At 38.1% G+C, this 27,540-nt stretch overlaps 3 protein-coding genes across 6 annotated transcripts in view; all 3 read right to left on the minus strand.

Moving 5' to 3' along the window:
• Window positions 1-9,681, minus strand: part of LOC141438242 (uncharacterized) — a 32,980-nt gene extending 23,299 nt beyond the window's left edge. Inside the window, exons 1-3 of one of the 4 annotated variants that reach the window (XM_074102037.1) lie at window positions 9,449-9,663; window positions 8,753-8,928; window positions 444-998 (exon numbers count right to left, since the gene is read on the minus strand). In XM_074102037.1, the coding sequence (XP_073958138.1) occupies window positions 631-998; window positions 8,753-8,795 (411 nt within the window). In that variant the 5' untranslated portion in view covers window positions 8,796-8,928; window positions 9,449-9,663 and the 3' untranslated portion in view covers window positions 444-630. Of the gene's footprint in view, window positions 1-443; window positions 999-8,752; window positions 9,016-9,448 lie in introns of those variants that run through there. The other 3 variants (XM_074102039.1, XM_074102035.1, XM_074102038.1) reach the window with 3 other exon arrangements.
• Window positions 9,682-13,927: 4,246 nt separating this feature from the next.
• Window positions 13,928-19,164, minus strand: LOC141438244 (uncharacterized). Its single transcript, XM_074102041.1, has 2 exons — window positions 19,019-19,164; window positions 13,928-15,691 (listed from the first exon to the last, which is right to left on the minus strand). Exons 1-2 carry the CDS (start codon window positions 19,059-19,061, stop codon window positions 15,411-15,413), a joined length of 324 nt encoding a protein of 107 aa, XP_073958142.1. The 5' UTR covers window positions 19,062-19,164; the 3' UTR covers window positions 13,928-15,410.
• A 4,939-nt stretch (window positions 19,165-24,103) lies between these two features.
• LOC141438243 (uncharacterized) lies at window positions 24,104-27,540 on the minus strand. The gene is made up of 2 exons (XM_074102040.1): window positions 27,408-27,540; window positions 24,104-24,826 (listed from the first exon to the last, which is right to left on the minus strand). The coding sequence occupies exons 1-2, from the start codon at window positions 27,451-27,453 to the stop codon at window positions 24,546-24,548; spliced, it is 327 nt and encodes a 108-aa protein (XP_073958141.1). The 5' UTR covers window positions 27,454-27,540; the 3' UTR covers window positions 24,104-24,545.

A 27,540-nucleotide genomic window follows, 5' to 3' on the forward strand; every position in this document is an offset into this window, starting at 1 on the left:
AACTGACAAGAGTTTCTATGGGCGTGTGTACACCAAATATCATGTCGGTATTTTACGGCCGGGAAATAGTGTCACCGATTTTATTTCACTTAAAAAAAAACGTAAAATATCGATTAATCGGTGTAAAATTATTGTTTAGATTAGATCGATTATTTTAATTTTTCGATTAATCGATGACTTCTCGATAATTTTACATGGATTAATCGATTAATTGTATAGTTGGTAGTAGGATAGTATGTGTCATTGGGTCGTGTGAAATACGGTTATGGTTACAATTTCTGTATTTCAAAATAATTAAAAACAGTACTGTAATTAATTGGGTAAAATATAACTTATTATTATTTTTAGTCCGTCAATTAGAGTATCAGAATATATTGCACATAATTTATTTTCTTTAGTCACGCAAATGCAAAGTGTATCATGGTCGTCTATTCGAAAAAACAAATAGAGACGGCATCACATTTAACCGTCAGTTACACTAATCAATGGGTAGTGAAACAGCCCGGATCTTTATATTTTTTTATCCTACATTTTTTGATATTTTAACTGACGGGACTCATTAAATTTTTAGGACACTAGCTCATTCTCCTTACAAATAAAATGGACACAGTCTCGGACGACTTTCATGGCCTAATTAGGGCTCAATGAACATCCAGAAATCCTGCAAGCACTAGATGTATCAGGTACACCCCCGGTGATAGTGCAAGTGGAAATTGAGCATCCAGAGCCTGAAATACGTGTATCCTTAATTGTTGAAGTCTTTATATAGACGCCGTTGAATTGGCTGTTTGCACAAGTAGTTAGCGTGACCTGGCTGTTAACAATGTTGCAGTCGTTCGTTGTTGAAATCATTACATTGGCGCCGCTGTATTGGCTTCTTGCACAGGTAGTGGTCTCGACCTGGCTGTTATCTATGTAGCAGTTGTTCGCCGTCGAATTAACGCACCTGGAGTTGCTGATCTGAGAGTTCGTGCTTACACACGTGCCATCAGAAGATACTGTTGACAGAATAAAATATATGTGAGAAAATAATGTGCTTTAAAATTAATCTGAAATACGGCAGATATAATAAACTAGCTTTTGCTCGCGGCTTCGCCTGCTTGGAATTCGGGTATCGCGCGCTGTTTCCTCGGGAACTCTGCATTTTTCTGGATAAAAAGTAGTCTCTGGCCCATAAACTATCTCTACCCTCCTGAAGCCCACTATATAAATAGTTTCAAAAAAATTTACAAAGCAATTAGAATCTAATTGTTTCGAGAATAAAGTCAAACTGCCATCAAACTGCCATGGTATAAAACAATAGAAAAACAAATGAATTTTTACTTTCTTACATTGTCATAGATTCCTAATTCCCTTGAACTTATTGTGTACATTCTATTGCACATTCGGCAGCAGGAAGCTACGCCAAAAATCACGTCAATACTTCGCTCCGTTTCGACATGAAAGCGGACTAACATACAAACACACAAACATAGAAACACTCAAACACACACCCTTTTGCATTTATAATATTAGTATGGATTACAAATTAATGTTTTTTCTACTCCTGTACTTTTATTTGACAACTAAAGGTCAACGAACACGAATACAATAATGATAATTATACATAATAAGTCCGGGAAAAAGTCTTATGGATGCTTTTAAATTGCTTGGAAATTCATAATAATACAGTTCAATGACCTTCGTTTGACAGTTAACTTTTTAAATTTAGGATTCCTAACCTCTATTTTGAATAAATACAGTATTACCAACATTACATTAAATTATTTCTCAACATTTTATTCTGTTACTAATCATAATCAATAATCGTTCAAAAATAAAATTTAGTATCCGATCCATATTTTGTAAACAATAGTTATATATATGTGTTCAACAAGAGAGCAAAGTTGTTTTTTGCTGCGAGTGTTCAATTTGAATCTCGAGGAAGCGAAGGAATCTATAGTTGAATCACGAGCGTAGCGAATGATTCTAAGTTAGAACCCTGAGAGCAGCGAGGGATTCAAACACACGAGATGCAAAAAAACTTTGTTCTCGCGTGACACATACGTCTTTTTACCTCAGCAGCGAGAACATAAAGCTAGAATAAAACCAAATATACCCATTTACAAAACAAACAATATAACAATTTAAAACCTTTACTCAAAAATGATACGTACAGTCACCATTACATCTTTGAGTTAGAGTTAAGAATGCCAGCCAAAAGTTGATCAAAAGCGGTAAGTAGAGAGGTTTTGAATTCGGAAAGAAAAAGTGTCCAGTGGGTACAATACAAATCTCATACTCATAACATGCATTGTAATTTGAACTTAGAACTACTTGTAAAATAAAATGTCATATTTTTTAATACTACAAAAAGCCTCATCTTTGGGTCATTAAAAAGGTTGAACAATAAACGTATAGTTTATTATCAATGTTAGTAAACCTTTAACTATGATTTTATTAGGATTTCTATTAAATAGCAAGTGGAAGGATGTAGACTTTGCCTACCCCGTTGGGAAAGAGGCGTGATTTTATGTATGTATGTATGTTCTATTAAATAATCATAGATTAGTTGTAAATTCATTCAATTTGACAAATATTTATTCCAACTAAGAGGTATATAGGCAGTATACGGAACGCTTTTATTTAAAAAAACATGAACAGCGGCTTTTGTGCAACGAGGATGCATACTTTATTATGAGAGCGGGAAAATTTTGATATTTTGGAAATATTTTGTTTTCATGTAATTTGTTATCGATATATTTTCAATACTTACTAATTTAATTTAAGATTGTAATCAACACATTTGATCCTATCTCTCGCTTTTTTCATGTTGAAGTGAAAGAGACAGATCAAAGTGAAGTTCAAATATTTGGAATTCAGTGAGTAGACCCAGCACTGTCTAGAATGAAAAAAAAAGTTACTTTGTCTCACGGAGTGAGCAAAATGCGACTTTGCTCACTGATTTTCAATAGCAAAAAGCAAAACCTGCCTGTTTGAGCTGCCGTGGTGAAAAGAATATTATATTTTACTAGGTGTCTATGTAAATTGAGCATTTTCCATTAATTTCAAGTGTTGTTTGTCATAATAATTATTAAAAGTGATCGTGCCACTGGCAAGTTAGCGTGAATAAAAAAATAGCCTTAAACAAAATAACTATGTCAAATGTCATTCCCGGAATTGGCGGGAAACGTTCCTAATTCGCTTCATTCATATTTTCTTACCGTGTTGATTGTGTTAGCAGTGCCACGTAGATAAGTTACATAAAGTCTTTAGCTTGATGATGATGATGATGATAATGATGATGATGATGATGATGATGATGATTTTAAAGTAGTAGTAGAAAAAGTATCGTATACAACGTTGCATAACTTGGTCTTAAAACGCTCGTGGCGTCTTTCATAGCGATATTCACCTGCGGCTCATCTCATATCGCTACCCACGCCAACTCGCGTTTTAGGCACTTGTCCCACCGCCGACGATGAGCGAGAAGCGAGCAGAGCGAGTAACTAGAAACGAGTGGGCGAGCAGTGAAAAGCGAGTGTTCGAGCACGACGGGCGATTACTCGCTCCACTCGCTCGAGCCGGGCGGCCGCCAAGCTAACAGCGCTGAGCGAGTATAGCTCAGCGAGTTTTATAGCTCTTGTCGCTGCGACAAAAGATTTAAAGCGAGTTCTCGCCGGCAGTGTGAACCGCCAGCGATCAACTATTAATATATATGTCTCTTTTACTCACACAGGATCTTATATCTTTTGTTCGTTTTTTGAGCGAGAAAATAGTCGATAGCCAATCGTTTCCTCGCCGGCGGTGAGACAACTGCCTTAAAGCCTCACTTATACGAGTACAACAGTTGCGCAATACAGTAGAAAGATGGTTGGTATAAATCAATAGATCACCCACGTACACTTAAACTACTTAGTTTGCTAATGTCGTTCGGAGCTCGAAACAAAAGGTCGGTTTTCTTTTTCTTTCTCACTTGAACCTTCAGGAAAACGAAGAATACCGACGCGTCCCGAGTGACATTAATATTCTGGCTGTACCTACTGTAAAGTTGTGGTCATACATACCTGAGTTTTTAATATTATTGGGTGATTTTTTTTAACGTAATTTCGGTTACAGCCATGCCAAACTTGATGACTTAGCCCAGCGATTGTTATTTCAATATTTTATCCCTATCCCTTGAGAATATCGGGATGAAAAGTAGCCTATGTTTTATTCCAGATGTTCACCTATTTACACACCAAATTTAACCAAATCCGTTCAACCATTCTAGCGTGAAGAAGTAACAAACTGAAATTCCCATGGGAATTCCGAAAATTACATCGTACTTACGCCATGTCTGTAAAAGTATACAATAAATTACCTACCCAAATAAAATCAGAAACAAAAGATAAAAAATTTATAGGACTACTAAAGGATTTTTTAACTCAGAAATGTTACTACAGTATAAATGAATATTTAGAAGAATAAAGAAAAATAGTTATACTGTTATTATTATTATCATTAAGGTGATCTCATTACACTAGGTATTACTTGTCCTATTATCTATTCATTCTGTGATACCACATAAGTTCTAAGTTTGTGTTATTCTAGATAAATGTATAAGTAGTTTATTTAGATACCTTAATTATATAAAGTTAATTTATAAGTGTTCCTTAAACCTCTTCCTAAAAAATACATGAGGTTAAAATAGCATAAAATGTTAGGTATAAGTTAATTCATGTAATTAATTTTAAAATTGCGCGCGCCCAACAGGCATCATTTTTTATAATTTTTTGTAAAAGTGTTGCAATAAATAAATACTGAATACTGAATACTGATTTTCATTCACGTAGCATTAAAAATAGCCATGCAAAATTTCATGACTAAGCCCAGCGGTGGTTATTTTGAGATTTTATCCGTATCCCGTGAGAATATCGGGATAAAAAGTAGCCTATTTGCTATTCCAGATTTTCAGCTGTCTACTTACCAAATTTAATTCAAATCCATCCAGCTGTTTTAGCGTGAAGGGGTTAAGTACAAACGCACACAACACAAACTTTCGCATTTATAAAATTAGTAGGATAGGATTCGAGTTATTTATCCGTTTTAATCGACTGAAAAAAATGTGATACCGTAAACTGCTTCAACTTTGCCCTCTGGCCCCAACATTGCCTGATTCGATTTAGAGTCGATAACTTAGCACTTATAGGTTTTAAACTTTTATCTACACGGGAATTATTATTACGGTGGGATAAAAGTTTAAAAACCTAGAAGGGTGCTAGTCATCGACTCTAAATCGAATCAGGCAATGTTGGGGCCAGAGGGCAAAGTTGAAAGTAGTAGTAGTATTCAGATATTGGTTAAAGCACAGCACCATCCGCACAAGGAGACAGACCTTAACTTCGACCTTGTGTGTTTGTTGTGGTCAAGCAAGCGTGCTATAGATGTCGATGACCTTGTTATTGTTATGAACACATTCTGGTATGGAAACTACGAGCTGTAAATTTACTGCCTTGCAATGTGATTCACATTTTTATTTTGTACAAATATCAATCAGTAGGTACATACCTATTGTTAGTTTTTATATCGTCAATATTCCGACTATATATACATTACTAGCTGTTCCCCGCGCCTCCGAACAATGCAATTTTCCAGGATAAAAGGATGTCCCAATCTCTCTCCAATGTATGTATTACCTCAGGACTCAAACTATATGTATACCGAATTTCATCTAAATCGGTTGAGCGGTTGAGACGTAGAGGTAAAAAACAAAAAAAAATACAACCAAAAATTTAACCGACTACAAAAAGAAACCATGAAAATATTTTTTTACCAGTCTGAAGTCGGTGTCTCAGCACGAGCCAGCAGGGTGGACCTATAATTGTCTACCTTACCTACATACTTATCTATATCACACCTAGATCAAAAGCGTATAACTGAAAATAATACACCATTTTAATTTATTCTTTATTAACTTTCTGAAAGATTTAATAAAATGGTGTATTATTTTATTAGTAAGCCGTGGTGGCCTAGTGGTTTGACCTATCGCCTCTCAAACAGAGGGTCGTGGGTTCAAACCCCGGCTCGCACCTCTGAGTTTTTCGAAATTCATGTGCGGAATTACATTTTAAATTTACCACGAGCTTCGCGGTGAAGGAAAACATCGTGAGGAAACCTGCACAAACCTGCGAACCAATTCAATGGTGCGTGTGAAGTTCCCAATCCGCACTGGGGCCGCGTGGGAACTATGGCCCAAGCCCTCTTGTTCTGAGAGGAGGCTGTGTCCAGCAGTGGGACGTATATATGCTGGGATGATGGGGGGATGATGTATTATTTTGAGTTGATAAGCTTTTCATCTAGGTGTGATATTCGGCTTCAATCACTCCTGCTGCCTCGTGCTGAGGCACCGACTTCACACTGGTAGAAAATTATATTCATGGTTTTTTGTAGTCGGTTAAATTTTTTGTTATATTTTTTTTTACGATTATTAAATAAATAAATAATAAATATAAATAAATAAAGAAATATCAGAAAAATTTAACCAGTTGAATCTCCAAAGCCAAGGTTACCAAAGCTACCTTTATACTACTATATCAACGGATAAAGCGTATAACTTAATATACCATAATTTAGACATACTCTGAAAGACATATTAAATTGTAAGACCCGAGAACAACATTCGTATTTTTCGGCTTCATCACTATCTGCTCCCGACACGAGGCACCGACTTCATACTGGTAGAAAATTATTTTCATGGTTTTTTGTAGTCGGTAAAATTTTTTGTTATAATTTTTTTTTCACGATTATTAGGGTCGTAACCTTTTACGAACGATTGCTTTTTCCGATGCAGAGACGTTCATTATTGAGGAGTCCTGGTGCTTACCATCCGTTCCATTTCACCATATGCATTACGATGAGCATAAATTGCTTAGCAACTGTGTTAGTAATTGAAATTCAATCCATGAAGTACCTACTTGTTATTGAGTAGTAGCTCCGTTGGTCAAATGTGGTCTTCATCATTAGTTCCACTTCACCAAACGATGATTTTCAAAAGCACAAGTTACTACTAAATTATATCCAAGTTACCATAGTTGTCCCTACAATATTTGAAGAGTTCCCTCGATTTCCTTAGGATCCAATCAACAGATCCTGATTTGGTCCTTATGGGACCTAATCGAAGTCATTCATATTAGAACGAAAAAAAAATTTTCATATCGGTTCAGAAATGAAATGACGTAATTCTGTGATATCAACTATAAAAAAAATACAACCAAATTGATGACCTCCTTTTTTAAAGTCGGTTAAAAAAACAGACAAACTTTCGCATTTTTAATATTAGTGGGAATAATGACAGTGGTATTATTAAATTTTTATGTTTCACACTTCTTTTCTTATAATTAAAGTTGTTTTTAAATTTTTATTTTTATTTTGTTGATTATTAATTTGAAAGAAAGTTTTATAATGCATACCTACCTAACCGAGATTCGAGGGGAAGGGATTTACAAAAAAAAAATGCGCTGGGCTCCCACGAACCTAAGGTCTCAACCCCGAAAGGAAGAAAGCTCGCTAGCCTCCCTCCTGGGTCCTGACATTTTTAACTAACTTAGTGCTTAAGACCTGAACTTCGTTGACCTGCTTTGTTATTTTTGATATTATTTCAAAATTCTTTGTATTCTTTAATCAATGAACAATTTGTACTTTATAAAGTACATTCGGCCGTTATTCTTAGTGTTAATTGGTCCTTTATAAAGTACGCGAGGACCCAGGACCAGTACCCTTAGTGTAAGTTAGGTTACAAAATAAGTCTCGATCGCGATCCCGTTGAAACCTCAATTTGTATGGAAACACGAACATCGCAAACGTTCCGCTAGAGGCGCTGTTCGTGTTTCCATATAAATTGAGATTTTAACGAGAACGCGATCGAGACGTATTTTGTAACCGAAAATTACACTAAGGGCACAGGAGGCTATACTACGAAGTGCAAAACTCGAACTTCGTATGTTGCCGTCCCGCTGATGCTTATGTCATTTAATACGCGAGTGAAAAGGACTGAGCGATATTCGATTTTCGATTTCCGTAGTAGCCCCTCTGACCCGAGACTTATATACTGCCGTCGTCACAAAACGGGCACAACTAATTTTTTTAATGAAATCCAGTTAAATACATATTGAGAATCGGGAAAAAATGCGTTTCCGTCTGATTTATTGTTGTTTTAGTAAAAAACTTTCGGAGATATCGTAAAGCCGCAGAATAGTAATAGTACGTACAAATACAGGGCAAGTACAGCTACAAGTAAAGCTAAAGGGCACAACTGCTCGATATATTGTAACCTTATTGTTTTTTTAAGTAATGCCTAGTTAAAAAGGCTCATTTAAGTGATACTAAAAACAAAGGGCATCCTATGTAAATAGTAGAAAATATGCTATTTTTTCCTAACATTGTATCTACTTTTAAAATGTTAAAATAAAAGTGCGCATTTGTTTAGATAAGTACCCTATGCCTATACTACGTCGTATGACTTTTTGTACTTTATTTATTTAGTTAAGTAAGAACAAAAAATATGGTTTAAAAAAATATCAAAATCAAAAAGTATGTATATAATATGGTAACATAGAATTATTGATAACGTATAGATTTCATCAAAAAATATATAGTACCTAATCAGATTATATATTTTTAGTAAGAAACAAAAAAAACACATTTACCTACTTTCTCGAGAAAATGTTTAATGGCCCTTTTGCGTTTCAACGGCAGTATCTATTATTAAAATATATTAAATATGTTCACTTACCAGTGTTGATGGCTAGAGCCATAATCAGCATGAGATACTTCATGATACTTCAGGAAATGTAGGTACACAACTTTTGAAACTAAAGATATATTACGTCTTTTTCATTTGAAGTCAGCAGTCGAATGTTATTATTTGTGTTGCGCCTCATAGGTGGGTATATATAGCAATTATCCGACCTGATAATAGCATTGCAGTTTCGTAGTAGTTCGTTTATTGAGGTAACACTATTTACCGGCCCGGATAATACGGACATGCAAATACCGACCCGATTTTTCGTGAACACGTCCATAGTAACTCGAGTCAGTTTCGACATGAGTTTCTATTGGCGTGTACACGAAAAATCGGGTCGGTATATCCATGTCGGTATTATCCGGGCCGGTAAATAGTGTCAACTAATTTATTGCAGCTAGGGTTCGAATGATACTTTCGATACCGAGTAAGTATCGATACTTTTGATAGCGATACTCGATACCATAGTCCGCGCACAAGTACTTATTATGGTGGGTACACACCGGCCCAACGAACCCAAACGAAGGATATTCTACGTTAGCTACCGCACGCTCGTTGGCCTTCGAAGGTGCTTCAAAATACATTTAGTGGTCAAGCAAACGATCGCTGGCACCCTGATTCCGGCTTGCATTCCCAATTTAAAAATGGACGACGACGATTATGATTATAATTGCTAGTTTTATATACCGTAATGAGCTTTGAATACTTAAGCGACGTGTATGGCGTGAAATATAGACGAGGTGTACGAGAGGGATAAATCAGACGTCTGCACGCTCACGCTACGCTTTTTCGCTTCAACTGACCGTTCGTTCGTTGGCCTTCGGCGACCGTCCACACTGAGTTCGATGTAACATAATGGTACGATTCCTTTGATGTTAACGACACGCTTCGAATCACCGGCACACGCCAGCGATCGATCGTTGGCGTTCGCTAAGCCAGACAGGACAAACGAAACCCATTCTTTGGCGCTCGTTGGGCCGGTGTGTGCACGCTATAAGGTGCAGCCTCATGCAGCCGCTCATCGCTCGTTTGCAGCGACAAATCTGGTCACGTGACCCTATAAAGAAAGTAGCGTCAAGTCGCTGCGTCGAACAGCAGCGTGAACATGGCTCCTGACAGGAATGATCTTGGTCTTGGAAGCCGATTTCCTAACCTTTAGTGGCAGTCGTAGCAGTGGTACAAATGAAAGAAATCGGAATGAATGAAAACCAAAAAATAACTGATTTTTGGGATTTGGATTTCGGGAATTGTTGGAAAAAGTAGGCTTACTCGTATTATTTATGTTCTACTCTGAATGGAATCGGACGGATATCGTTTTTGACAGATGTCACTCTCTCGCTCTAAGCCTCAGGCTGTAAGCCGTGTGTGAAGAAGCCATTTATTTCAAAAAGGCGTGTGTGTTTTTGTGTCGTCCTACAATAGTACATTACTGTAGAGGCCGGGAAGTAGGGGGTTGCCGGCCAAGCAGATATAGACGGCCGAGCCTAACGAGGGCGGATAGGGATGCGAGGCCGGCAACGCCACGTTCCGGCCGAGGCTTGTATAAATGCTTTTCTCAAACATAACATGAAATAAAATAAAAAAAAAAAACAAGAAATCAAGTATGGCGGGACGCTAGTCTGGTCACCCTGTTGCGTGCGCGCGTGTCGCGCTGGCTGCTGGCGCGGCGGCTGCGGAGCGGGTGCTGTTGACGTAGGCCGTGGCCGAGAGCGCGCGTTGAAACAAAAGACGGTCGCATTGCCGGCCAGCGGCCTGCAATGTTGTATGAAATCTCTTTGCAGGCCGCTAGAGTGACCGCGCGCACGCAGCTGAGCCGCAGCGCCTGCAGCGCGATACTTCTCGGCCTATTTATTGTAACACAACGTCAATATTTCATGTCATGTTTGAGAAAACTTTAAATTTAAATAGTATTTTCTCAAACATGCTATGTAATGTTTATGTTGTGTTCCATAAAACAGGCTTCAAAATATACTGTTGCAGGCCTAGGCCTGCAAGACAACAGTCTTTTGTTTCAATGCAAAACGTCAAATATCCACGATAAAGGCCATTATCTTACACGACTTGAAATTAATAATCTGAATTTCTATGGTTCATTTATTAGTTACTGAATAAATTCACAGGACCATGAATATTCTATACGTAAATATATAAATATTACCGACGCGTTTTACGTCAAATTAAAATTAAATTTACATAATAAAGTATTAATGTAGTAGCTGATTAATTGGGCTGCAGTTCGTGTATAATGGCCCTAAAAGCCGAACAGCAAAAACAATAAAAAAAAGTTTTGGCGAGAAAATTTACAAGTGTCATTGTTTTTTTTATTTGATTGACTGGACTTGGGCTTTAGCCATTTTGCAAGTAAGTTCCATTTTCATTTCAAAAGTTTCGTTTAGAAACGTGTTTATTTATTGTTGCAGTCCGTTATATCTACATGTTTTATAGCAATTTGATTTTATTGGGAATTATTTTAACGTTTTAAAAGTTGGTAGTTATAATTTGAGTCTGGTACAATTTTAGTTGTCTTACGAATAAAACATTGATTTCTAGGAGTTTTTATTCCTTTTAGTACAAGTTTGAGAAAAGCACTATACAAGCCTCGGCGTGAAAGAACATGCCAGCCTCGTATGCACATCCGTACTATCCGTCTATACATACTCGGCCTGCAAGCCTTTCTTTCCCGGCCTCTGCAGTAATGTACTGTTATTTTAATTAGTATTATTTAGTACCTACGTGTTGCATACTTTTTGGTCGTTTTCCATGCATTTTCACTGGCCGGTTTTGTGCTGGCTGTTAACGTTTTAATGCTATGTAGTTGATTTTTGGTTTGAATTTTGAAATTTAAATTCTGTGTTTTGGTTGTTTTTTTGGCGTTTTGTTTCCGATTCATTCCTTGAACTTTTGTTGCTGAGCGCGGAGCATACATCGCTATTGAAGTGAAATTTTTATTATAATAATCTCCAGTGATCAGTCTTGGTTTTTGTGCTATATTACCAGTGCCTTTGTGGAGTCGTTGTGTGAAAGTGCCGCTAGCTGGCGCCACAACCTTTTATCTTCGTATTTCCTGCTCGCCCGTGCTACATACATACATATAATCACGCCTCTTTCCCGTAGGGGTAGGCAGAGACCACTTCTTTCCACTTGCTACGATCCTTACATACTTGTTTCGCTTCGTCCACTTTCATTATTCCCTTCATACATGCTCTTCGATTTAGGGTACTCTTGACCTGGCCTTTTTTCAAGACGTCCCTGATTTGGTCTCGAAACGTCCGCCTAGGTCTACCCCTTCCAACCCTTTCATTCAGACTCGCCTCATACACTTTTTTCGTCAATCGTTCTTCATTCATTCTCTCGACATGGCCAAACCATCTCAGCATACCTTTCTCAATTTTTGTCACTACATCTTCATCTACATCGCCCGTGCTAAAGGGCACTTAATCAGCATTGCCGATTTTTCATCGGTCCGACCTTTACCCCGACCTACCTGATGTAGGCATCAACTGCCTGGATTTCCCCTCCGCTTGACCGCGGAGGATACGAGTGCGCTTATTCCTCTGCACTGTGGTTTTTCTACGCTGGCATTCCAGTTCCGTGCAAGTTCTTTTTTTTTTATTCGACTGGATGGCAAACGAGCAAGTGGGTCTCCTGATGGTAAGAGATCACCACCGACCATAAATATCTGCAACACCAGGGGTATTGCAGATGCGTTGCCAACCTAGAGGCCTAAGATGGGATACCTCTAGTGCCAGTAATTTCACCGGCTGTCTTAATCTCCAGAAACACAACAGTGCAAGCACTGCTGCTTCACGGCAGGATTAGCGAGCAAGATGGTGGTAGCAATCCGGGCGGACCTTGCACAAGGTCCTACCACCTGCAAGTGGAAAGGATACCTAAAGAATCCCGCTTTGGTTCGATTACGCATTGTGATGAGTGCCGAATTTTACTGTTTGCGCTAAACCTTTTTTTCAGTAGGTATATTAGTACTTTTTATTTATACTTAATGTACTCTGAATTTCTTCAGTTTGAGCTATGTTATTTGCCCCAAGCTGTAGGCTAGTTACCTACTAGGTGTATGCATGTACGTGTACCCAAACTAGTTCTTTACAGTTAGGATTTACTGGATAGGGTTATTTTTGCTCCATATTTTTGAGTACCTTGCGTATTTGTACTTGGGTTTATTAATTTTCAAAATTCAAATCGAGGCTTCGCACAAGCGCTCCTAAGTGTTTTTAGGTCTTATTCGGTTAGTAAATTTGTTTGGCTTTAACCTAAAAATTCTCAATTATTTTTCCACTTCATATCCTTACCGTTCCGCCTCGCAGCACGTGTTCCTTGAATGTGATTTTTTATATAACTTTTGGTTTGATTTTTTATGAAAATTATATTGTGTTTTTGATTTTTTTCCCTGTATTGTGCTGTTTAAAGTTGAATAAATAATATATTTAAAACTAAATTCTACGTTGTTTAATTTATGCCGGCCTGATTAAGGTACGGGCACCTTAAGTGCTCTTGGGCTTTTAGTTTTGCTGCACTACCTAGATTAAGGTTAAATAGGAGAGAATGGTTTATTATTGGCCGGTTTAATTTTTTTGTTAAAAGGTTTTAAAATACAATGTGAACGGTGTTCCATTTTTAAAGCCTCTTAATGCAAAACACACATTGCTTTTTAAGTAAATGAAATCCTTTTATAATTCAATTATATTGGCTAATTCTAGAATAATTAGAGACGTTGCGCTGTAGTGTGATGCCAAAAGGATTTTTCTTTTTTTTTTGAAGGAAGCTTTCTGTGATGGTCCCGAATCTTGGAAAATTAACCCAATCCCTGCCAGAGAATAGAGTCGCAGATACGGGTTTTACTAGTACAACTTTCGTTAGGACGTCGTTCGGTATGATAATTTTGTAAAGTAAACAGTGCGACTACAGCCACAGAATAAGTAAGTAAGCGCCAATGTTCTCGTAAGTAAGTAACCGGTAATCGGTATTAAAATTGAGACAATTTTTTGCATGCGTTTGATTGAATACCGGATTTGGTTTTAATTTTTTATTTAATTGCCCGGTGCTTTGGTTTGGTATAATGTTGGAAAAACTCGAGTCCTCGTGTTTACTTTTAGGGATGGGCTCACTAGAGGGGTAATAATGAGCTCAATGGCGGAAAGCAAAATACGGTTATGGTTACAATTTCTGTATTTTAAAATATTTAAAAACAGTAAGTACAGTGGTAATTGGGGAAAAAAAAAAACTTTTTAGTCCGTCATTAGAGTAGCATAATGTAAGCTTTATTTTAATTTTCTAGCCCTCTAGTGTTAAAATATGTTACTATCATTTAATACTAAGTAATGTTAAGTAATATTTATTATTCTATTATATAAACATGTAAATCGATTAAATTAATAGATTACAATGTACGGCCATCTATTTCAGTGATAATATAAACAGTAAATATTAATTAGGATAATAGAATATAATTGACATGAAATCGGTTACTGTATTTCCGGTTCCCGACATTTTAAATATTCTGGGGTGGGGATATTAAACCTACCAGGAACCGATCTCAAGTCAAGGAATCATTCTATTACGGGTCTGCGATTTGTGAACTTGTTAATATAAACGCTGTGTTCTGAACTAATAACTATCCTATAGTAAAAATTATAAAAAATAAAATTATTTTAATCGTCTCCAGCCGGCGATTCTGACTTTGGTTTTATCAATCAGAATCAGAATCAGAATCGATTACCTATTTGTTTTGGTTATCAGAAAATATTGCACACATATTTTTTCTTTAATCATGCAAATAAAAAATGACAAGGCTGAAGCGCGTTTAAGTTCGGAAGTGGGGGCCGGTGACGTCACGCCGTGCTAGTGTCTCACGGTGTGACGTCACGCAGAACTTTAACTGGCTCTATCTTCATAACTTTTTGTTTAATTGATAATAGAAAAATGGTGACGAGTTTGATTACGCAGATTTTTCTTTTGGCCGAGCAACGTTTGGTATAATATTGTTACGCCTATTATTCATTTCGCCGAGTAGTCGGTAGGAAGAATTGCGGTATGCAGATTTACGTTTATTCGATTGTTTGGTTCGTAATTGTTTCAGTTAAGCGAACAACTGTTCGCCGGAACATGATAAGCAGAGTTATCACATGGCACCGAAATATAGTTAGGTGCAACGACGAGCGTCAGCGAGGAGGAGTGTTAGGTAGAATTGCGACAAACAATAACCGAACTGCTGGCGTGTCGCGACGTGGTTTGTTTTGACTTTAAATTTAAAATAATCACAAATTCTAAAGCGAAAAGTTGTTTGAGGAAACGTTCAAAATGTGTAGTGATTAATCGGCTAAACGAATTTCTGTTATTAGTTGCTCGGCTTACTGACCCATAAGCCAACTGAATGAATAAATAGTCAATGAAACGTTAGTACGCGAAACAATACATCTGCGCTCAAATTCATCAGCGTACCTTTACTCGGCGAAACGTTGTCTGCCAATCAATAATCTGCGTAAGAATTGTCGGCGAATCATTATATAGGTAACCGAAAAAATACATGTTTTTTGATATTCTAACTGACGGGACTCATTACATTTTTTAAGCCACTAGCCTATTCTACTTACATATGAAATGGCCAAACTCAATCTCGGACGACTTTCATGGCCTAATTAGCACTGAAAGTACATCCAGAAATCTTGCAAGCAGCTGATGGAGCAGGTACACCCCCGGTGATAATGCAAGAGGAAATCTTGCATCCAGGGCCTAAAATACGTGAACCGGTAGATGTTGAAGACGTTATAGTGACGCCATCGAATCGGCTTCCAGTACAGGTAGTGCCGTAAACCTCGCTTTTATCGACGTAGCAGTTGGTCAACGTCGATTTGTCGCACTTGGAGTTTGCGCTGAGCTGAGAGTTCGTGTTTGTACACGTGCCATCAGAAGATACTGTGGACAGAATAAATAAAACATGTGAGAAAATAATGTGATTTTAAATTAATCTGAAATACGGCAGATATAATAGATAACAAATGTTTTTATTGCACATCACAAAACAGTAGTGACGGGGATGTGGTTAGTTTGCTAATGTCGTTCGGAGCTCGAAACAAAAGGTCGGTTTTCTTTTTAACTCCCGAGGTAAAAAGAGGGCTGTTCTAAGTTTGACCGCAATGTGTCTGTCTGTGGCACCGTAGCTCTTAAACGGGTGAACCGATTTGAATGCGGTTTTTTTATTTGAAAGCAGGGTTTCTAGCAATGGTTCTTAGACATGTTTTATAAAAATTGGTTTAGCCGTTTTTGATATATTGAACTTTGGAGTGACAATATCGGGGGTTTGCCCACTTTGTGTTGTTAGGTTATTCTTTCTCACTTGAATCTTCAGGAAAACGAAGAAAACCAACGAGTCCCGAGCGACATTAACATTCTGGCTGTACCTGGTGTAAAGCTTATAGTTTCGCCATGTCTGTCCGTCTGTCTGTCTGTCCGCCCGCGGCTAAAAGAACTAAACATTTTTTTTTACAGTAGACGTAAATTGGGGATGTTTTTTTTCTCTACTAACCCTATAGTGTCGGGTATCGTTAGATAGACCTTTTTTCTCGTTAGATAGAGGGGTGGCCAAGACGATTTTTCAATTCAGTGATCTGTTTGCGAAATATTAAACTTTAAAGTGCAAATTTTCATTTAAATCGAGCGTGTCCCCCCCCCCCTCCCTAAAATCTACTGTTGGGTGGAAATTTAAAAAAAAAGAAACAGGGTGGTAGTAAGTCTTACCTAAACTAACCAATCTAACCTAAACACAACACCTAACACCATCTGTGTATCTGTGGAGTCTAACATATGGTAGCATGGTGTTCGGTTGTGTTACTCGGAAGATGAGCTATGGTTGAGTTCGAAACGCGTCAGTGTAGTGTGGTATGGTGATAGATGGGTTTGTGTGATTTGTGTGTGTTCTTACAGTATGGAGGTGGAGGAACTGCATTAACACACATATCTTGCATAAACGTAGCTATCATTAGATCGCGGGTGAGCAAAGAAATTATTTTCGTTCATTGATGGACCTCCAAAAGTAACGCTTGATAAAACTTTTTAGTATTTTTGATGCAAAATTTACTAGGTACGGCGTAGTCGTACGTATAGCAGCGTTTTCCAGCTCCATCATCCGACACATAGCTACTATCTAGCACCAAAGTACTCGTCAAGACCACCCAAACGAACCCAAACTCGATGGGTTTGTGTCGTTTCATTGCGTAGTTCTTTTGGCCACCTTGCAGCTGCATAATCAGATCAACTCCATGTCATAGCATAATAATATTGCATTGACATCCGATTTACACATGCATGCAAACTTTCAGCTCAATCCGAAACCGGCAAGTGTATCAAATTTAACTTGCAAATTTTTGGTAAAAAAATCCTTTACTTAATAAATACAAGCTTTTTTTGCTGACTGTCATTTTTGCTAACTGTACTTGCATTGTCACCAAAACTAAAGAGTTCCGTCCTGCGGAGACGATCCTGGCTGGACACCAGGATGTCACTACCAGATTATTGTATTGTCACGTGATTTATGTAAGTATTCCAAATTTCAAGTCAACCTGACTACTGGAAGTTAGGCAAATTTAACTTGTAAGATTTAATTACAGACAGACAGACAGACCGACAGACAACGGGACAGGTGCAACTAAATAAAAGCTTGTAAAAAGAAGCAAATGTTTACTTTAATTAAAATGCGCAAGGCGTCAAATAATTTGGGAAAAATACAGCGAGGCCGAGGTTGTTTACATCGAACGTTAAGCCGAGCTGTTTAGAAACGCAACTCGCAACTGTGTCTATACACAGTGTTGTCGCGTGTGCATACAATGGCATCTAAAAAAAAAACGACAATGTGACTTGCAAAATAGTAGATTACTGTAAAGGCCGGGAAGTAGGGGGTTTCCGGCCAAGCAGATATATTCGGATAGGGATGCAAGGCCGGCAACCCTACGTTCCGGCCGAGGCTTGTATAGTGCATTTCTCAAACATGACATGAAATAAAATAAAAAAATAAGAAATCAAGCTGGCGGAACGTATTCTGTGCGTCGCGCTTTCGGCTAGCGTGGCGGCTGCGGTGCGGTGGTGCTGCGGCTGCTCGTGCTCGCGTTGGAACAAAAGACGGTCGCATACTTCCCAGCCTATTATTTGTAACTCAACGTTAATATTTCATGCCATGTTTGAGAAATATTCAATTGTACAACAAGAGCATAAAACGAGCCATTTTACCCGAGGCGTTCATATAGCCACCCGAGCCGGTACGAAACATTCAACATACAAGCAACATAAATAGAAACATAGCAGCTGTAAATTTCCTGCCTTGCAATGTGATTTAAATTTGTATTGTGATGTTTACGATGTTTGTGAGTGGAAAATATTAGTCTGTAGAGCGTACCTATTGCAAGTTACTATATTATTATCGTAAATATTCCGACTATGCAGGATGATCAATCCCAATGGGTCAGTAGGGAGAAGTCAGAAACTATGAGAGATAGCGAAATCTGTTCTTAGGAACCATGGCGGATTTAAGATTTAATAAAAACGCCAGTAAAAATAAAATAAAACGCCCGAAAAAAAACGCCAACAAAAAACGCTGCCAAAAAAGACAACTTAAAAGTAAATAATAATTATGCACTACCTAGCTATTGCCCGCGACTTCATCTGCGAAGAATTCGTTTATCCCTATCCCGCGGGGACTATGCAGATTTCCCGCAAAATTAGCCTAAGCTAATTTAGCATAAGTACCTAAGTAATTTAAGGTTTTTATACGACCAGATGGCCTAGTGGTTAGAGAACCTGACTACGAAGCTTGAGGTCCCGGGTTCGATTCCCGTGTCGGGGCAGATATTCGTATGAAAAATACGAATGTTTGTTCTCGGGTCTTGGGTGTTTAATATGTATTCAAGTATGTATCTATATCTATATAATTATATTTATCCGTTGCTTAGTACCCATAACACAAGCTTTGCTAAGCTTACTTTGGGACTAGGTCAATTGGTGTGAATTGTCCCGCGATATTTTATTTAATTTTATTATTATAATATTTTTTTATGTAAAACGTCGTCAGTGTCGGGGGACCGCTAAGGTTAACAAGAAACTAAACTACATATGTTGTATTTTTAAAGTATTAACCTTAGCGGTTATACTTAAGAAACAAAATAAAATGCAACATGTACTTTCTCGAGTTTAGCAAAATGTTAAATGTGCCCTTTTGCGTTTCGATGGCAGTATTTAAATATGCTCACTTACCAGTGTTGATGGCTAGAGCCATGATCAGCATTAAACACTTCATGATACTTGAGAAAAATGTACACAACTTTTGAAACTAAAAAAAAATATGTCTTTCTCACTTGAAGAGCAGCTGTCGAATGTTATAATTTGTGTTACGCCTCATATAAATAGCAATTGCCCTGATACGTAGTAGTTATATTGCTGCTAGGGTTCGAATGACACTTTCGATACCGGGTAAGTATCGATACTTTTGATAGCGATTACTGAGTAGTCGATACGTCGATACCTTAGTCCGCCTTACTCGCACAAGTACTTAAACAAATCATTGGTATCGAGTATCGAGTTAAGCAGGGTCTATAATGGTCCAAATGCGAAATCGTCTAAAGCCTAGGCGCTTAACGAATTACTTACTGGTTTTAGCCGGACGCTCAGTATGTATGTCTGTAGGCAGTTTTAACAAACATTCGTTCGCTATTCGAAGACGTAAATCGATCGTGCGATCGTCGATACGTAACAGTCGATGGTCGGTAGATACGTACCTACGTTCCTACTGTGAATACGGGACACTTTTCGAATAGAATAACTAGCAACTCACTTTGACTGCGTAATGTTTGGGAAGAGTGTCAGTATCTATTCTCACATTCGCATCGCAATATTAAGTGAGGAGCTCGTTAAAGCAAACGTTACGTAAAGTTGTCACTTGCCATCTGTATCCTTAGTGTAAGTTTTCAGTTACAAAATAAGTCTCGATCGCGTTCGCGTTAAAATCTCAATTTGTATGGAAACACGAGCATCGCAAACATTCCGCTTGAGGCGCTGTGCCCTTAGTGTAAGTTTTCAGTTACAAAATAAGTCTCGATCGCGTTCGCGTTAAAATCTCAATTAAGTATGGAAACATGAACAGCGCCTCTAGCGGAACGTTTGCGATGTTCGCGTTTCCATACAAATTGAGTTTTAACGCGAACGCGATCGAGACGTATTTTGTAACCGAAAACTTACACTAAGGGCACTGTTCGTGTTTGCGTACAAATTGAGATTTTAACGCGAACGCGATCGAGACGTATTTTGTAATCGAAAACTTACACCAAGGGCACAGTATAATGAGTGAGTTGACTACTGATTGAGTGAGCGTACACGCAAAGTACCTATGTTCGGACCATAGATGCTATTCGTGGTCAAACTACACCCTAAGACTACTAAGATGCCCAAACACGGCAAGGTTACGTTGTTTTGTCTTAGTTCCAGGGTCCGCCTTAGGTACTTAGGTACTGCTGCATTATCAGACCCTGAATACCATTCTTGGTTAAAGTATCACCCTGAGGCTCTAAGAAGCTCAAGCACGGCTAGGTTACATTATTCTGTCTTAGTTCCAGTGCAGCAGCGTCCACCTTAGGTACTGCTGCATCATCAGACCCTTGAATACCATTCTTGGTTAAAGTATCATACTGAGGCTCTAAAAAGCCCAAACACGGCTAGGTTACGTTGTTCTTTTTATCCGGGATAATGCAAAATTCCCTCGGGACAGAAATAAATTAATACAATTTGGGAGCTGATTTAAAAAAATCGTACATATTATGTGATATGACTGACTATCCCCAAATGACAAAGGCTACTTTTTCTTCGGGAAATTACAAAATTCCCATGGGATAGAAAAAACTGTATCCAACTTCGGGGCTGATTTTAAAAATTCTTACTCCAATGAAAGCTACACTATTCCTGACTACTATTCTTCTGGAAAATTCAAAAATTCCCGCGGGATAGAAATAAGTGAATTCAACTTCGGGTCTGATTTGAAAATTTCTTTCACCAAAAGTAATCTACAGTATTCCTGATTGACATAGGATACTTTTTCCGGGAAACTGAAAATAGATAGAAATAAGTAAATTCAACTTTGGCACTGCTTTTAAAAATTCAATCAATCCATACTATCCATACTTCCATACTATCCATACTTCCATACTAATATTATAAATGCGAAAGTAACTCTGTCTGTCTGTCTGTCTGTCTGTTACGCTTTCACGTCGAAACCGCTGAACGGATTTTGATGAAATTTTGTATCGAGATAGTTTAAGCCCCAAGGATCAACATAGGATACTTTTTATTCTGGTAGAGGGCGCCACTGCGTGATAACCTAGGTCCGCGCAGACGAAGTCGCGGGCATAAGCTAGTATGATATAATATGACTATCCTCGATTGACATAGGCCACTTTTTTTTTCGGAAAATTCAAAATTCCCATGGGATCGAAAAACCTGATGAAACTTGGCATTTGGGCACGTGAGAGATATATAGGATATTTGTTCGCGCGATTTTTAAAATTCTTCCTGTGAGGGGGTGAAATAGGGGATGAAACTTCATATGGAAGGTCGTCATTGTCAAAGATAAAAACACCTTTTTAATGAATGTAGCTTTTGATTGCCTTGATTTAGAAGTTTTATTTTTTCACAGCTTTCAGGACCTTGACCTGATTTGGGATTTTAATTTCAACTCGATACCGATACTCCGCGCGCTTGACAGACAGACAGACGAACGGACAGCAGAGTGATCCTATAAGGGTTCCATTTTTTCCTTATGAGATACGGAACCCTAAAAAACATTTGTTCCGGCGCTTATTAACTTTCGACCTATTTACTTGAAAATAATATGTATGGGGATGAAAGTTCGTAAGGAATTTCAAACAAATTTACTGTTAGTATATTTATCGGAAATATGTGTAGCTATGCTTAGTAAAGATGCCGTCTTAATTATAATCCTACCCTCCTAACTTAAAATAAAGGACGTAAGGTGTCCAGAGTTCACTATGAAGAATTAGTCCTTTTGTGTTGGCAGGGTAGAATACACGTCGTATTGCTAAAATGTGGCTACCCGCAAAATATTTATGTATTACCATGTTCCATGTTCTTGGATGGATGGAAAAACAAAAAGAGATAGTTTATATTTATAGCAATGTATTAAAATAGGTTATTTTCAGTAAACCGTAGAATTTTCTATGTGCTATTATTGGCAGAATAGGTATCCTAAATGAATTAAATACTTCCCAAAGTTACTATTCCACGCGGACAAAGTCGCGGGCAAAAGCTAGTATTAAAATAAGAAATGAGCTTTAATTTTCCTTACAAACTTGTTGCCTTGGTACTATTAGATAGTTATTCTGTGTCTTGGTAACGTTTCGGAGTGGCCAAGGTGGTCAAAAATAACGGCACAAGCACTCTATCATTCAGGTATTGTAGAGTTCATATTAAATATATTGACCCGAATAACTCACGTCTTAAATCGAGCTTAGCCCGACATGTTTCGAATGGATGGATTGGATGGATGAAATATTTCCTCACATTGTGTGAGAAAAGCACTATACAAACCTCGGCCAGAACAGGGATTGCTGGACTCGTTTTATCCCGATCTCGTCCATCAATCCCTTACTTCATGGCCTCTGCAGTAATGTACTATTATTAAGGAAAACAAACAGCATGAAATAATGCCATTGACCTCTATGTTTTTTTTTTATTTGACTGGAAGCTAAACGAGCAGTGGGTCTGCTGGTAAGGCTGGGCCGGATGGTTAGAGATCACCACCGCCCATAGACACCTGCAACACCAGGGGATTGCAGATGAGTTGCCAACCTAGAGGCCTAAGATGGGATAAACTAAAATAATTTCCTTGCTCACCCGCGACCTTACGATAGCTAAGCTTATGCAAAATATGCGTGTTCATGCAGTTCCTCCACCTCCACACTGTAAGAACACACACAAATCACACAAACCCATCTATCACCACCACCACACTACACTGACGCGTTTCGAACTCAACCAGAGCTCATCTTCATCTTTTGTGCTGGTGGTGATAGATGGGTTTGTGTGATTTGTGTGTGTTCTTACAGTGTGGAGGTGGAGGAACTACATGAACACGCATATTTTGCATAAGCTTAGCTATCGTAAGGTCGCGGGTGAGCAAGGAAATTCTTTTTGTTCATTGATATGGAACTCCGCAAAGTAACGCCTGATTCAATAAATTATCTCAGATGGGATACCTCAAGTGCCAGTAATTTCTCCGGCTGTCTTACTCTCCACGCCGAAACACAACAGTGCAAGCACTGCTGCTTCACGGCAGGATTAGCGAGCAAGATGGTGGTAGCAATCTGGGCGGACCTTGCACAAGGTTCTGCCACCTGCAAAATGTACCGATGTACTGATGACACCACCTCAAAGTAAACAACCGCCTACAGCGCCAATGTGACTGCATCTTAAATTTGTAGCATCAGTAGGGGAATTGAATTTAAAACGATTATACATTTTGCATGCGATTGAACACTGGATTTGGTTTTAATTTTAATTTATTTCTTTTTTAAATTGCATGGTTCTTTGGTTTGGTATAATTTTGGCAAAACTCGGGTTGTCGAGTTTACTTTTAGGGATGGGCTCACTAGAGGGATAATAATGAGCTCAATGGAGGAAAGCAAAATACAGGTTATACGGTTACAATTTCTGTATTTCAAAATAATTAAAAACAGTACAGTGACAATTGGGTAGATAGTTTCTTTTTATACTATGTTAAAGTCCCGAGTGACTCACACAACTTTTCACACCGACTAAGACGAAAATTGAAATAAAACAATTCTAAATAGGTTTAAATAAGAAATATCATGGGACACATGACACGAATTGACCTAACGCAACTAAGAAAAGCTTGTACTATAGATACTAGGCAACGGATAAGCATACTTATATAGATAAATAAATACTTAAATAAATAAATAAATATCACGGGACAATTCACACCAATTAACCTACATAGTCCCAAAGTAAGCTTAGCAAAGCTTGTGTTATGGGTACTAAGCAACGGATAAATATAATTATATAGATAGATACATACTTAAATACATATTAAACACCCAAGACCTGAGAACAAACATTCGTATTTTTCATACAAATATCTGCCCCGACACGGGAATCGAACCCGGGACCTCAAGCTTCGTAGTCAGGTTCTCTAACCACTAGGCCATCTGGTCGTCAAAAATAAATATTATAAAACATCCAAGACCCGAGAGCGTAATGTTTCGTATTATTCATACAAATATATGCCCCGGCCGGGAATGAAATGAAATGAAATCGTCATCGTCAATATAATTAAAGAGCAACCAGCATAGAAAATGACGTGGTTTTACAATTATCAACTTAAATAAATTGCATTTGCAAAAAAACAGAAAAGCTCTCGTCAGGGAGGAAAAGTTCGCCAGGAACAATATCAGAAAATTTTAATATTGCACATATATTTTTTCTAAAATCATGCAAACAAAAAATTACAAGGAAGCAGCGCGTCAAAGTTCAGAAGCGGGGGGCCGGTGACGTCACGCCGTGCTAGTGTCTCACTGTGTGACGTCGGACGGAACTTCAACTGGCTGTATCTTCATATTTTTTTGTTTAATTGATAATGGAATAAATACATGTCCAAAATTTTTGTGATATTCTAACTGACGGGACTTGTTACATTTTTCAGGACACTACTTTCACATGAAATGGCTAAACTCAGTCTCAGACTAACTTTCATGGTCTAATTAGCACTCAGTGTACATCCAGAGATCTTGCAAGCAGGAGCTGGAGCAGCTGAACCTCTGGTGATAGTGCAATGGGAAATTGAGCATCCAGGGCCTGTAATACGTGAACCAGTAGTTGTTGAAGACGTTATATAGATGCCGTTGTATCGGCTGTTTGTACAGGTAGTGCTGTAGACCTGGCTGTTATCGACGTTGCAGTTGGTCAACGTCGATCTAACGCACTGGGAGTTTGGGCTGATCCAAGAGTTCGTTTTTGTACACGTGCCATCAGAAGATACTGTGGACAAAATAAAAAACACGTGAGAAAATAATGTGATTTAAAATTAATCTGAAATACGGCAGATATAATAGATAACAAATGTTTTTATTGCACAGCACAAAACAATAGGGAGATGGTTGGGTTACTTCAATATATCACCCACGTACACTTAAACTACTTAGTTTTCTAATGTACTTCGGAGCTCGAAACAAAAGGTCGGTTTTCTTTTTCTATCTCACTTGAATCTTCAGGAAAACGAAGAAAACCGACGAGTCCCGAGCGACAACACGTTCGCTGCGATAAGGGGTCTATAGGCCTCCTCCTAGTACTCCCGGGCTGTGCGAGTGAAAATATAGTGGATTCACTCAGGTGCGGAGCTCGTAGGTTGTAGAATATGCTAGTTATAAAAGAGACCACTATATGGTTCGATTTATATTTCTATTTAAACGTATATTTGTTTAAGATTTTTAAACTCGAAAGAAGATTTTAGGCCTCTCGTCACACTGAGAGTGAAAAGTGATCGTTCAGTGCGGATAGGATGTCTACAAGCCTCATATAGGTAGTACGGGCTTATCGGGTTATATATAACAACTCAATCAAAAAAAGTTTTTTTTATAAAACTATCTATAAAATTGCCTTTTTGTTAGAGACATCACTAGGAGTAGCTACAAATGTACCTTGAATTCTGTGCTATAAATGCCTCCTAATTATTTTCTGCTATTTTGGCATATTCTGACATCAGAACCGTGAGCGACGCCAGAACTAGACAGGATAGTCCATTAGCAATACTATTATATAAGTTTCATGTGAAAATTTGAAAATTTCGCAGAAAAAAATGCATTTGAAGTGCACGATTGCTTGAACGGTCTTAAGGCCCCAAACCGCACCGTTAACATGGTACAGTGAAGGCGTAAAGACCTTAGTATAAAGTAAGCAACATTTTTTGCAACGCAGTGAACGTGTTAACGTACGGTAACGTGTGGTATTATGGCTGTACAGTGAAGTTGTTGTCATCACACTGTGTTTTTAGGGTTTCGTACCCAGAGGGTGCCAACGGACACCTATTAATGAGACTCCGCTGTGTGTCTGTCTGTCCGTCCGTCCGTCTGTCACAGGGCTCTATTTCTTGAATCGTAATAGCTAGGCACTTGAAATTTTCACAGATTATGTATTACTGTGGCCGCTATAACAACAAATACTCAAAACAGAATAAAATAGATATTTAAGGGGGGCTCACATGTTCCTATACAAAAGACGTGATTTTTTTGTCGTTTTTAGCTCGATATTAATAACGGCAACAGGTAGACGTTTGAAATATTCGCAGAATATTTATTTGTATAATTAAATTAAAATAAAATTAATATTCAAGTACATAACTGGCAGTAGTACCTAACTAACTAACTAATTTGGCTCAGGGACCCAAAGAGGGTCTTGGCCTCCGAAACGAGAGCATGCCATCGGTCCCGATCGTGCGCAGCCTCTTGCCAGTCTTCGACTTGGAGACGTCGCAGATCCGCCTGGACACTGTCCTCCCAGCGGCACCTGGGTCGCCCAACCGGGCGGCGACCAGCCGGTCGTCCCACGTACGCTCTTTTGGCAGCCCGATCCTCTCCCATTCGTAGTAGGTGGCCGAACCAGCGAAGTCTGTGTGATTTTGTTACGCCGATGATGTTGGGTTCAGCCACCAGCTCCTGGATCTCTCTGTTTTTACGGATCCTCCACGTGCCGTCGTCTCTCTTGACAGGTCCCAGGATCTTACGCAAGACCTTCATTTCCGCTACATACTTCCCCTTCGCCGCTTTCGCGCTTTAGTAGTACCTAGGGGTCAAATTATTTCCTAAACGGATATAGATTTTTTCCACGGACAAGAACAACAGATATCTGTAATTTCACTAAAATATTCAAGTACATAACCGGCAGTAGTACCTAGGGGTCAAATTATTTCCTAAACATATATAGATTTTTTCCACGGACAAGAACACAGATATCTGTAATTTCACTAAAACATTCAAGTGTTTTTCACAAGCAATTATTAATCTTCATCCAGTATAATTTTATGTGTTTGTTTCAAATCTTGCAAATTAATTTTTATCCACTCTCAGTGATCAGATTGACTTGAATTTTGGTATTATTCGTTGTGTAAGGATATTTTTTCTAAATTCTTTGCTTTTGCTCTTCATTAATGGTGATCAACTTATTAACCCCAGACGCAAAAAGAGGCGTGTTATAAGTTCGACCGCTATGTGTGTCTGTCTGTGGCACCGTAACTCTTAAAGGTTTTCTAGCGATGGTTCTTAGACATGTCTTATCAAAATCGGTTTAGCCGTTTTTTAGATATTGAACTTTGAATTGACAAAGTCGAGAGTTTTCCAACTTTTAGTTGGTTAGGTTAGTTAATTTTGAAATGTCGGTCGCGACCCCTAAGCGTCATTAAAAAAATAAATAAAAATCTGTATTCATATTAGCACAGATAACATCATAAGAGGGTGCCCCGATGATATTTATCACTTTGAAAAAATAAGGACCACCCTAAAAAAATATATATATAATATATCAAATAATATATAAATATAAAAATATATTAAATATGCCAACTTACCAGTGTTGATGATGGCTAGAGCCATGATCAGCAACAAACACTTCATGATACTTCAGAAAAATATAAATACACAACTTTTGAAGCTAAGAAAAATATGTCTTTTTCATTTGAAGAGTCAGCAGTCGAATGTTAT

This window comes from Choristoneura fumiferana, chromosome 18 (genome assembly GCF_025370935.1).
Source record: "Choristoneura fumiferana chromosome 18, NRCan_CFum_1, whole genome shotgun sequence".
NCBI classification, from domain to species: Eukaryota; Metazoa; Arthropoda; class Insecta; order Lepidoptera; family Tortricidae; genus Choristoneura; species Choristoneura fumiferana.

What these genes read in the sequence shown, in the direction of transcription:
- LOC141438244 (XM_074102041.1), bottom strand. Translation starts at nt 19,061, where the DNA reads ATGAAGTGTTTAATGCTGATCATGGCTCTAGCCATCAACACTG. An exon ending in GGCTCTAGCCATCAACACTG is followed by an intron (nt 15,692 to 19,018) that starts GTAAGTGAGCAT and finishes TTCTGTCCACAG; the next exon opens with TATCTTCTGATGGCACGTGT.
- LOC141438243 (XM_074102040.1), bottom strand. Translation starts at nt 27,453, where the DNA reads ATGAAGTGTTTGTTGCTGATCATGGCTCTAGCCATCATCAACACTG. An exon ending in TCTAGCCATCATCAACACTG is followed by an intron (nt 24,827 to 27,407) that starts GTAAGTTGGCAT and finishes TTTTGTCCACAG; the next exon opens with TATCTTCTGATGGCACGTGT.